This window comes from Microcaecilia unicolor, chromosome 1, assembly GCF_901765095.1.
Source record: "Microcaecilia unicolor chromosome 1, aMicUni1.1, whole genome shotgun sequence".
NCBI lineage: Eukaryota > Metazoa > Chordata > Amphibia > Gymnophiona > Siphonopidae > Microcaecilia > Microcaecilia unicolor.
This window is the reverse complement of record NC_044031.1, coordinates 34535278-34548059: the sequence shown is the minus strand read 5'-3', so window position 1 is coordinate 34548059 and position 12782 is coordinate 34535278. Positions and strand designations below refer to the sequence as shown.

Here is a 12782-nt window from a genome sequence, read left to right as displayed (position 1 = left end):
TACCTAGAGGAGTGGTTGGTTCAAGGAAAGTCTTTTCAGGAGAGTGAATGGGTCATGGTTTGTGTTCAATTCTCCGAGGACAAGCAGGCTGCTTGTTCCCACTGATGGGTGACGTCCACGGCAGCCCCTCCAATCGGAACACTTTTCTAGCAAAGTCCTTTGCTAGTCCTCGCGCGCCGATGCGCACTGCGCATGCGCGGCCGTCTTCCCGCCCGAACCGGCTCGTGTTTGTCAGTCTTCTTTTGTCCGCGCTCGGTACGGTCGTGTTACGCCGTTCGTGCCCCTTAAGTCGACCTCGCGCGTCTTTTTGACTCTTTCGCTAAAAAAAAAAAAGAAAGGAAAAGGATTTCGGAAGAAGGCCTTTTCGGTCTTTTCCCCCTTCCGTTAATTCCAGTTTTTGCCCCGTTAAGTTTCTTTTCGTTTTCGGGGTAGGCCCTTTTGAGGCCTCGGGTCGAATTTTTTTCTTCCCCTCTTTTTTGGTGCCTTACCGCAATTACGAGTTTTGATTTCGCTGGCGTGATTTTTCCGCCCATGTCATCGAAGTCTCCCAGCGGCTTCAAGAAGTGCACCCAGTGCGCCCGGGTAATCTCGCTCACTGACAGGCACGCGTCTTGTCTTCAGTGTCTGGGGGCTGGGCACCGCCGTAGGCCTGTAGTCTTTGCGCCCTTTTACAGAAAAGGACTCAGGTAACGAGATTGGCCCAGTGGAACGTTTTGTTCTCGGGCTCTTCGTCGGCATCGGCACCGGGAGTATCGAGTGCATCGACGTCGGCAGCATCAAGACCTCCGTCCTTGGCCGCGACTGCATCGAGGCATCGACCCTCTGCATCGGGGCCGAGACATCGGAAGGCTGCATCGGCGTCGGTGGTACTGGGACCTCCACTTCTGCTGATGTCGTCGGACGGTGGTGCTTCGACTGGAGTGCAGGTGAGGGCTGTCCATTCCCCTGCTGGTGGCGGTGAGCCTTCGGGTGGGTCTCCCCCTACCCTGAGGGCTCCTGCGGTACAGCCCCCCCAAGACTGACCTTCTTTGGCCTTGGCCCCGAGGAAGCGACGGCTGGATTCTACGTCCTCCTCGTCGGTGCCGGGAAGTTCCGGTGACATGCTTCGTTTGAAGAAGTCAAAGAAGCATCGACACCGGTCTCCTTCCCGTGTCGGTACCGAGAGCTCTGGGTCGCCGATGGAGTCGGCACCCAGTAGGCATCGGCACCGAGAGGACCGCTCACCCTCTGTTCAGGAGGTGTCGATGCGCTCCACTTTGGACAGCCCGGAACAGCCTCCACGCCCGGAACAGACTCTGACATCGACACCTGCATTGGCTTCCATGTCTTTCTCTACAGCCGCTCTGCACGAGAGTCTCCGGGCCGTCCTCCCAGAGATCCTGGGAGAGCTGTTGCGCCCTTCCCCTCCGGTACCGGGGGTGCTTGCGCCACCGGTACCGTCAAGTGAGGCGCTGGCTGGCCCCTTGCCCGGGGTGAGGTCTCCGACATTGGTGCCGCTTGCGGTACCGACTGCGGTCGCCTCCCAGGAAGGCTCCCTGACGACGTCGGCGGAAGGAGCTTCGCCGGTGCGGGCAAGGGAGTCTACCTCTCGACGTTCACACCGTGGCCGTGGTTCCACGGAGTCGAGCCGGGCACGGCTTCAGACACAGGTCCGTGAACTTGTGTCCGATACCGATGGTGAGGCCTCGTGGGAGGAGGAGGAGGACATCAGATATTTCTCTGACGAGGAGTCTGATGGCCGCCTTCTGATCCCACTCCCTCCCCTGAAAGGCAGCTTTCTCCTCTCGAGAGTCTGTCTTTTGCGGCCTTTGTCCGGGAGATGTCTACGGCCATCCCCTTCCCAGTGGTTGTGGAGGATGAGCCCAGGGCTGAAATGTTTGAGCTCCTGGACTATCCTTCTCCACCTAAGGAAGCGTCCACAGTACCCATGCATCATGTCCTGAAAAAGACATTGCTGGCGAACTGGACCAAGCCATTAAGTAATCCCCACATTCCCAAGAAGATCGAGTCCCAGTACCGGATCCATAGGGACCCAGAGCTGATGCGCACTCAGTTGCCTCACGACTCTGGAGTTGTGGATTTGGCCCTAAAGAAGGCTAAGAGTTCTAGGGAGCATGCTTCGGCGTCCCTGGGCAAGGACTCTAGAACCTTAGATTCCTTTGGGAGGAAGGCCTACCATTCTTCTATGCTCGTGGCCAAAATCCAGTCTTACCAGCTCTACACGAGCATACACATGCGGAACAATGTGCGGCAGTTGGCGGGCTTGGTGGACAAGCTCCCTCCTGAGCAAGCCAAGCCATTTCAGGAGGTGGTCAGGCAGCTGAAGGCGTGCAGAAAATTCCTGGCCAGAGGGGTGTATGACACCTTTGATGTTGCGTCCAGGGCCGCTGCTCAAGGTGTGGTGATGCGCAGACTCTCATGGCTGCGTGCCTCCGACCTGGAGAATAGGATTCAGCAGCGGATTGCGGACTCGCCTTGCCATGCGGATAACATTTTTGGAGAGAAAGTCGAGCAGGTGGTAGAGCAGCTTCACCAGCGGGATACCGCTTTCGACAAGTTCTCCCGCCGGCAGCCTTCAGCTTCTACCTCTTCAGGTAGACGATTTTTTGGGGGAAGGAAGACTGTTCCCTACTCTTCTGGTAAGCGTAGGTACAATCCTCCTTCTCGACAGCCTGCGGCCCAGGCTAAGCCCCAGCGCGCTCGCTCTCGTCAGCAGCGTGCGCCTCAGCAAGGCCCCTCGGCTCCCCAGCAAAAGCAAGGGACGAGCTTTTGACTGGCTCCAGCAGACCATAGCCGACATCCAAGTGTCAGTGCCGGGCGACCTGCCGGTCGGAGGGAGGTTGAAAGTTTTTCACCAAAGGTGGCCTCTCATAACCTCCGATCAGTGGGTTCTCCAAATAGTCCGGCAAGGATACACCCTCAATTTGGCCTCAAAACCTCCAAATTGTCCACCGGGAGCTCAGTCTTACATCTTCCAGCACAAGCAGGTACTTGCAGAGGAACTCTCCGCCCTTCTCAGCGCCAATGCGGTCGAGCCCGTGCCATCCGGGCAGGAAGGGCTGGGATTCTATTCCAGGTACTTCCTTGTGGAAAAGAAAACAGGGGGGATGCGTCCCATCCTAGACCTAAGGGCCCTGAACAAATATCTGGTCAAGGAAAAGTTCAGGATGCTTTCCCTGGGCACCCTTCTTCCCATGATTCAGGAAAACGATTGGCTATGCTCTCTGGACTTGAAGGACACCTACACTCACATCCCGATACTGCCAGCTCACAGACAGTATCTGCGATTTCAGCTGGGCACACGTCACTTCCAGTACTGTGTGCTACCCTTTGGGCTCGCCTCTGCGCCCAGAGTATTCACGAAGTGCTTGGCTGTAGTAGCAGCAGCACTTCGCAGGCTGGGGGTACACGTGTTCCCATATCTCGACGATTGGCTGGTGAAGAACACATCCGAGGCAGGAGCTCTACAGTCCATGCAGATGACTATTCGCCTCCTGGAGCTACTGGGGTTTGTGATAAATTATCCAAAGTCCCACCTTCTCCCAGTGCAGAAACTCGAATTCATAGGAGCTCTGCTGGATTCTCAGACGGCTCGTGCCTATCTCCCGGAGGCGAGAGCCAACAACTTGTTGTCCCTCGTCTCGCGGGTGCGAGCGTCCGAACAGATCACAGCTTGGCAGATGTTGAGATTGTTGGGCCACATGGTCTCCACAGTTCATGTGACTCCCATGGCCCGCCTTTACATGAGATCTGCTCAATGGACCCTAGCTTCCCAGTGGTTTCAGGCTGCTGGGGATCTAGAAGACGTGATCCACCTGTCCACGAGTTTTCTCAAATCCCTGTATTGGTGGACGATTTGGTCCAATTTGACTCTGGGACATCCTTTCCAAATTCCTCAGCCGCAAAAAGTGCTGACTACGGATGCGTTCCTCCTGGGGTGGGGAGCTCATGTTGATGGGCTTCACACCCAAGGAAGCTGGTCCCTCCAGGAACGCGATCTGCAGATCAATCTCCTGGAGTTGCGAGCGGTCTGGAACGCTCTGAAGGCTTTCAGAGATCGGCTGTCCCACCAAATTATCCAAATTCAGACAGACAACCAGGTTGCCATGTATTACATCAACAAGCAGGGGGGCACTGGATCTCTCCCCCTGTGTCAGGAAGCCGTCAGCATGTGGCTCTGGGCTCGCCGTCACGGCATGGTGCTCCAAGCCACATATATGGCAGGCGTAAACAACAGTCTGGCCGACAGGTTGAGCAGGATTATGCAACCTCACGAGTGGTCGCTCAATTCCAGGGTAGTGCGACAGATCTTCCAGGTGTGGGGCACCCCCTTGGTGGATCTCTTCGCATCTCGAGCCAACCACAAAGTCCCTCAGTTCTGTTCCAGGCTTCAGGCCCACGGCAGACTGGCATCGGATGCCTTCCTCCTGGACTGGGGGGAAGGTCTGCTGTATGCTTATCCTCCCATACCTCTGGTGGGGAAGACTTTGTTGAAACTCAAGCAAGACCAGGGCACCATGATTCTGATTGCTCCCTTTTGGCCGCGTCAGATCTGGTTCCCTCTTCTTCTGGAGTTATCCTCCGAAGAACCGTGGAGATTGGAGTGTTTTCCGACCCTCATCACACAGGACGAAGGGGCGCTTCTGCATCCCAGCCTCCAGTCTCTGGCTCTCACGGCCTGGATGTTGAGAGCGTAAACTTTGCCTCTTTGGGTCTGTCAGAGGGTGTCTCCCGCATCTTGCTTGCTTCCAGGAAAGATTCCACTAAGAGGAGTTACTTCTTTCTATGGAGGAGGTTTGCCGTCTGGTGTGACAGCAAGGCCCTAGATCCTCGCTCTTGTCCTACACAGACCCTGCTTGAATACCTTCTGCACTTGTCTGAGTCTGGTCTCAAGACCAACTCTGTAAGGGTTCACCTTAGCGCGATTAGTGCGTACCATTACCGTGTGGAAGGTAAGCCGATCTCGGGACAGCCTTTAGTTGTTCGCTTCATGAGAGGTTTGCTTTTGTCAAAGCCCCCCGTCAAGCCTCCTACAGTGTCATGGGATCTCAATGTCGTTCTCACCCAGCTGATGAAACCTCCTTTTGAGCCACTGAACTCCTGCCATCTGAAGTACTTGACCTGGAAGGTCATTTTCTTGGTGGCAGTTACTTCAGCTCGTAGAGTCAGTGAGCTTCAGGCCCTGGTAGCCCAGGCCCCTTACAACAAATTTCATCATAACAGAGTAGTCCTCCGCACTCACCCTAAGTTCTTGCCAAAGGTTGTGTCGGAGTTCCATCTGAACCAGTCAATTGTCTTGCCAACATTCTTTCCCCGTCCTCATTCCTGCCCTGCTGAACGTCAGCTGCACACATTGGACTGCAAGAGAGCATTGGCCTTCTATCTGGAGCGGACACAGCCCAACAGACAGTCCGCCCAATTGTTTGTTTCTTTTGATCCCAACAGGAGGGGAGTGGCTGTAGGGAAACGCACCATATCCAATTGGCTAGCAGATTGCATTTCCTTCACTTACGCCCAGGCTGGGCTGGCTCTTGAGGGTCATGTCACGGCTCATAATGTTAGAGCCATGGCAGCGTCGGTAGCCCACTTGAAGTCAGCCACTATTGAAGAGATTTGCAAAGCTGCGACGTGGTCATCTGTCCACACATTCACATCTCATTACTGCCTGCAGCAGGATACCCGACGCGACAGTCGGTTCGGGCAGTCAGTGCTTCAGAATCTGTTCGGGGTTTAGAATCCAACTCCACCCCCCTAGGCCCATGTTTATTCTGTTCCAGGCTGCACTCTCAGTTAGTTGGATAAGTTGTTAGGTCAATCTCAGTTATGTCCTCACCGTTGCGAGGCCCAGTTGACCATATTTGTTGTTTTGAGTGAGCCTGGGGGCTAGGGATACCCCATCAGTGGGAACAAGCAGCCTGCTTGTCCTCGGAGAAAGCGAATGCTACATACCTGTAGAAGGTATTCTCAGAGGACAGCAGGCTGATTGTTCTCACAAACCCGCCCGCCTCCCCTTTGGAGTTGTGTCTTCCCTTGCTTGTTTGCTACATATGGGACTGACGAACATGAGCCGGTTCGGGCGGGAAGACGGCCGTGCATGCGCGGTGCGCATCGGCGCGCGAGGACTAGCAAAGGACTTTGCTAGAAAAGTGTTCCGATTGGAGGGGCTGCCGTGGACGTCACCCATCAGTGGGAACAATCAGCCTGCTGTCCTCGGAGAATACCTTCTACAGGTATGTAGCATTCGCTTTTCTGGAGCTGGCCAGGGTGGTCATAAGTACATAAGTACATAAGTAGTGCCATACTGGGAAAGACCAAAGGTCCATCTAGCCCAGCATCCTGTCACCGACAGTGGCCAATCCAGGTCAAGGGCACCTGGCACGCTCCCCAAACGTAAAAACATTCCAGACAAGTTATACCTAAAAATGCGGAATTTTTCCAAGTCCATTTAATAGCGGTCTATGGACTTGTCCTTTAGGAATCTATCTAACCCCTTTTTAAACTCCGTCAAGCTAACCGCCCGTACCACGTTCTCCGGCAACGAATTCCAGAGTCTAATTACACGTTGAGGTGAAGAAAAATTTTCTCTGATTCGTTTTAAATTTACCACACTGTAGCTTCAACTCATGCCCTCTAGTCCTAGTATTTTTGGATAGCGTGAACAGTCGCTTCACATCCACCCTGAGGCCTTCACAGGTGCTAGAATCTCTGTGTGTGTGTGTTTTGACACACTTTAAGGTCATGTGTTCCTTCCGACAGCATGAATTCAGAAGTTGCAGAGTCAAATTCAGTTCCTATTGGACTTAAAGATAATCAATAGAAATAAAACAAAATAAAACATGGAAAAGAATATAAGATGATACCTTTTTTTATTGGACATAATACATTTCTTGATTAGCTTTCGAAGGTTGCCCTTCTTCGTCAGATCGGAAATAAGCAAATGTTGGTAGATGACAGTATATATGAGTGAAGCATCAAAGCATTTCAGTGACAGTCTATATGCATGGAGACAGGAGGGGGACAATTTTCAAGGCAATGACAGTATGTCTGAGTGAAATGTCAAAGCATTTCAGTGACAGTCTAACAGGATGGGGGTGGATAGGTGAGAGTCAGGGAGACAGGAAAGTGACAGAGCAATACAATTTACAAAGCAATACAATTTTATGCTTTATAATGGGCTAGAAAACCCAGATCTTTGTTAAGTCCTGTCTGGTGGGTGTCAAAACATTTAATCATTCTGACTTCAAAAGTCTTACGTTCCTGTATTGTTTTAAAGTTCCCTTTCAGGATCCTTACCATAAAATCACTGGTACAGTGTTCTGGTTTTGTAAAGTGCTTTCATATCAACCAGACTGTTGTGTTACCTGTACTGGGGGAGGCCAAGGGGCATGAAGAGCGCAGTGGCTGTTCCATTAGCTGGTTGCTTGAGTGTATACGTGGGACAGATGAGCTTCGCCATTCGCATTGTTTGTATTGGGCCTTCAGAAATGAGTTGCCTTCTAAGACATCTATCGCTCAATAGAAGAAGAAAGTGATTGCATTAGCATATACTCTGAAGGGACAGCCGCCAGTGCCACAGGTCCTGAAGGCTCATTTGACCAAGGGAGAGGCAGCCTCCTGTAGAAAGTAGCTTTGTATTGCTGTAGGACATTTGTCAGGCACTACAGAGTTGATGTTCGGGCTCATCAGGGCAAGACTTTTGGAGCACAATGTTTTGCCTGTAGGCTCGTAGGAACCCATCCTTGAAGGTCACTTGTTTGAACCGTTGTGGAGGGATGATAAAGAAGGAGAAATTAGGTCTTACCTGCTAGTTTTCTATCTTTTAGTCCTTCCAGACCAGTCCAGGGCCCACCCTGGTTGGGAGTTGACTTTTGTCCTTCTTTGGAGTAGGTGTGTTTCAGTTTGTTCTCATGGTGTTGCAGTTGGGATGTGTTGTGCGATTCCGGACAGACAGCATTGTGGAGGGCTCTTGGGTTGCTCTTGTTCCATGTACCACAACAACAACAACAGAAAAGCACAAGAAATGACATTTGAGAGTGCTTTCAACCACCATTCTAGTGTGAACTCTCACTTGTGGAAGAGTGGGAGAGCAGTACTCTGATGAAGAAATGTACAGGGATTTAGTTATCTGCTTTGTTACAAAACCCTGAGGACTGTACAGGCTAGATAAAGTTCTGTAAAGTTCTCAGTCTGCATCTGCTGGTAGAAGTGCATAACCAGTGGTGTGCTGGAGCCGTTTGTTAAGTTTTTAAGAATTTCGGGAGCCGGTTGTTAAAGTAGACCCCCCTCCCCCCAATGGGTACTTGAACAACTGGCTCCCAAACGGTGGGCTTGGTCCCCTCCTGAATTCTCTTTTACTTTGCTGGCGGGGATGTTGATCCTACCAGACAATTAAATAGACTACCGTACAGGTTTTTATCTGCAGTCATCTACTGTGTTACTGCTGCTCCCTGCTCCTTGTTTCTAGCTCTGAGCAGCAGGCTTGGACTTCTGATGCATGCAAGAGAAGTCCAAGCATGCTGCTCAGCCAGAAACAAGCAGCAGGGAGTGGTGGTAGTCTGTTTATTGGCTGGTGAGGCTTGGCATCCATACAAGCAAAAGTATGCCAAGTGTGTCCACACGAAGGGAGGGGGGGCGAGAGAGAGGGATGCATAGCTCCCGCCAGTCCACCCCCCCCCCCCAAATTGCAGGGCTGGCTACGCCCAGAGAAAAAGTCCATTGTTAAAAATTGACCAGCACACCCATGTGCATAACTCAGCAGTCCAGACCAGTCCGGAGAGACTAAAGGAAAGACAAATAGCAGGTAAGACCTTATTTCTCCTTGAATCCTGTAGGTCAGAGCACAATTTTCTGTAATATGACATGTCGTTATTTATCGTGCTGTTGGTGAAACCGGGGTCTCTACTTTTATCTCCAAAGGCTGTGGATGTCAGAGCCCCCAATTCATTCATAATCTTGTGAAGGAAGCCCTGAAAGCAGAACAAGCAGAGAGGAAAATGCCTGCAGGAGCTTCTGCTCAGGTAGGAGATTTCTCCCTGATTTTCTGCCCTCTGTGTACAAACATTGCTGCAGATTTCTAACCCGGGACCCTGAAGAGTCAGCCCTGACTTTACTAGGACCCAGAGCAGAACTGAGGCTGGAAAATGCACTTTGGAAGTCTTCTGACCATAAGCAGATAGAGCAGAAGTCCCACAGAGTGGTATTTTGTGTCCCTGGTTCTATGTGTGACACATTTCCATTGATATACGGAGAAACCTTTCCTCCTGCCCTTTTGATTCTCAGCGCTGGGAGGTTTCCCAGCAGAGGTAATGCGGATGGTGTTGTGTGTTTCTGTTTGTGTTTCAGGTGCCAGTAACCTTTGAGGACATCGTCATCTATTTGTCCCAGGAGGAGTGGAAGAATTTGCAAGAAGAGCAGAGGGAACTGTACAAGGATGTGATGAAGGAGAATTATGAAATGCTGATCTCATTGGGTAGGGGGAGAATTTTACATTTTCTTCACAGCCCTGGAACATATAATCAGTATCAGGACTGGGAGGTAGAGGAAGGGGGCAAAGAGAGAAATGCAGGACAAAGAAATGGAGGAAGAGAGAAAAAGAGACGCTGTACAAAAGGGGAGACAGAAGTGCTGCCACTGGTTTGGCTGTGCGAGAGGGGCCTGGATCATCTTCTCATTCTCCCCAGTCCTGGAGCCCCCTCTTCTGACTCTCCTACCTTCATTTCCTCTCCCACACTTCTCATCCTCCCCTCCTTCCTGTCTTATTTATAATTTAGGTTTATGAATTAAGTTTTTGAGCCAGATACACCAGTTCTTTCTTCAGAAATGAATACAATAAACTATCCAAACACAGGAGAAATGTTTGCCCATCTGCCATAGGATGCCATTTTGCGTGCTCTTCATTGGCTTCCTATAGAATTGCGCATTGTTTTCAAGATTCTGTGTTTCATTTTCTTGTGTCAGCACACTGGCTGTGCATATCTGAGAGATCTACTGGTTGTTTAGGTGCCTTGAAATGTTTTGTGTTCATCTTGGCATTGGCTGTTGCAAAACCCTGATCAGGTTAGATAAAAATGAACTCAGCTGCAGGAAATGGAGTACTTGGCTTTTTAGATTTATCATACTGAAGTGCAAACAGTTTATGTAATTATTATTTGTATGTTTTTGTATTCTGTGGAAGAGCTGATTATATTTTCATTTTTAATTTGCTTTGGGTGGTTTGCCGAAGCCTGTGCTCAAATACAATAAATACATTAAGTGGGGATTGTGGTTATAATGGGGCAGAATGGAAGTCACATGGTGCTGGGTCAGTGGGGTTACAGTAAGGGTAAAATAGATGACACAGGAAGCTGTGTCTTTGGGATTTATTTATTTATTGGGATTTATTAACTGCCTTTATGAAGAGATTCACCTTAAGGCCGGTGTACAGCAGGTACAGTTTAACATAAAACTTACAATTTTGTTAACACATAACAATAGTAAAATAACCAAGAATAAACATATATACAATAAGCGAGGTAAACTTGAAAACAGTAAATTGAAACCTAATAATAGAACTACTGTGAAACAGTATAAAAAATATATACATTTAACATCACTGGAATTCAAATATCAGAGATATAATACTGTGTCAGCATAATACTAATGATATACCTAATAAACGCGCATTAGAACATTCAACTAATATAGATATGATGCTAAAGATTTTCTACAATACGGCTTACCATATAGCTGAGGGACCAAGAGAAGATATATGATGGGAACAAGATGCGTGTACGGAGTCATTTGGTATAATTTGATGGTTAGCTAAAATCAAGGCAAGTTCTTTGTATAGTTAAGTAAGAGATAAGGAACTGATCTAAGTTATAGTATGTATAGCAAGCTAGTCCAGGTGAAGAATGAGTGTATGGTCAGTCACCCTATGTATTAAAGGCTTAGGAGAAGAGCCAGGCTTTCACCTGCTTAACATAATAACCTAGTAAATGACGGAAGATAAAGACCTGTACGGTGCATTCGGTCTGCCCAACAAGATGAACTTATTTTACACAGTATGTGATAACTTATATACACGACTTTGATTTGTCCTTGCCATTCTCAGGGCATAGACTGTAGAAGTCTGCCCAGCACCGGTTTTTGCTTACCAATTACAGGTGTCACCACCCAATCTCCGCTAAGATTCCACGGATCCATTCCTTCTAAACATGATTCCTTTGTGTTTATCCAATGCAAGTTTGAATTCCATTATTGTTTTCATCTCCACCACCTCCCGTGGGAGGGCATTCCACGTATGCACCACCCTCTCCGTGAAAAAATACTTCCTGACATTATTCCTGAGTCTGCCCCCCTTCAACCTCAATTCATGTCCTCTAGTTCTACCGCCTTCCCGTCTCCGGAAAAGGTTTGTTTGCAGATTAATACATTTCAAATATTTGAACATCTGTATCATGTCACCCCCGTTTCTCCTTTCCTCCAAGGTATACATGTTTAGGTCGGCAAGTCTCTCTTCGTACAGTTTGCAATGCAAGTTCCATACTATTTTTGTAGCTTTTCTTTGCACTGCTTCCAGTCTTTTTATCTTTAGCAAGATACGGCCTCCAAAACTGAACATAATACTCCAAGTGGGGCCTCACTAACGATTTGTAGAGGGGCATCAACACCTCCTTTCTTCTGCTGGTTATGCCCCTCTCTATGCAGCCTAACATCTTTCTGGCCACTGCCGTTGCCTTGCCACATTGTTTCTTCACCTTTAGATGCTCGGACACCAACACCCCAAGGTCTCTCTCCTGGGTTGAGCTTACTGATCTCTCCCCTCCTGCTTCCTGAAGTAGAGGTAGTCTCGAGTTATACGTAGCCCCTCTGGGAGTGAATTGCAGAGCGTGGGGGCTACTCCTGAGAAGGCTCGCTGGCGGGTATCACATCATACTATTTCTTTTGATGAGGGTACAGATAGTGATGATCTTTGAGAGGGCCTTAGAGGCCTTAAAGGTGTATAATGGGCTAACTTATTCTTTAAGTACTCTGGCCCATTTTGTCTGAGGACCTTGAAAATCAAACATAGAATTTTAAATTTATCCCAGCAAAGTACTGGTAGCCAGTGTAGCTTTTGCAGGAAGGGTGTGATGTGATCACATCACTTGCAACATTCTGAATTATTTGGAGCTGATACAAACTCTTTTTGGTTTGGCCAGTGTACAGGGCATTACAGTAGTCTAGTCATGATGTTATCATGGCATGGACCTCTGTGATCAGACTCTTCTTTTCAATATATGGAGAGAGATTTCGTAGCTACCATAGGTGGTAGAGTTTTTGAAGGTTGTTTGAATTTGTGGGATCAGAGTGAGTGATGAGTCTAGCAGTATCCCAAGATTCCTGACCTGTGATTTTAGGGGGAGTTCATACTTCCCAAAAGGTATTTTGAAATTGGGTATTTGTCCACTTGTGTTTGATACCTAAAGAATCTCTGTTTTATTTGGGTTCAGGCAAAGTTTGTTGTTGTTTGCCCATTTTTGAGTTGCATTTAGGCAGGCAGTCAGAGTTGTGGGTAGAGCTGATTCAATGAATGTAAGTAGTTGCACATCCTTAGCATCAATGTAGAACTTTGTGTCCATTGACCAAAGCAGCTCAGCCAGAGGCTTGAGGTAGCTATTAAATAAAATGGGACACAGTATGGATCCCTGTGGCACCCCACAGTCCAGATCCCAAGGTAATGATATGCTATTGCTGAACTGATTGTTGTCTATCTGCCAGATAGGATTTGAACCAAGTAAATACTGTGCCATTGATACCTA

The 12782-nt window shown here is 49.0% G+C and overlaps 1 protein-coding gene across 1 annotated transcript in view; it reads left to right on the top strand.

Moving 5' to 3' along the window:
- The window catches only part of LOC115464621 (zinc finger protein 585A-like), a 47107-nt gene that overhangs the window by 8148 nt on the left and 26177 nt on the right, over positions 1–12782 (top strand). The window contains exons 2-3 of the mRNA XM_030194984.1: positions 8917–9017; positions 9343–9469. Coding sequence (XP_030050844.1) covers positions 8994–9017; positions 9343–9469 — 151 coding nt within the window. The 5' untranslated portion in view covers positions 8917–8993. The remainder of the gene's footprint in view (positions 1–8916; positions 9018–9342; positions 9470–12782) is intronic.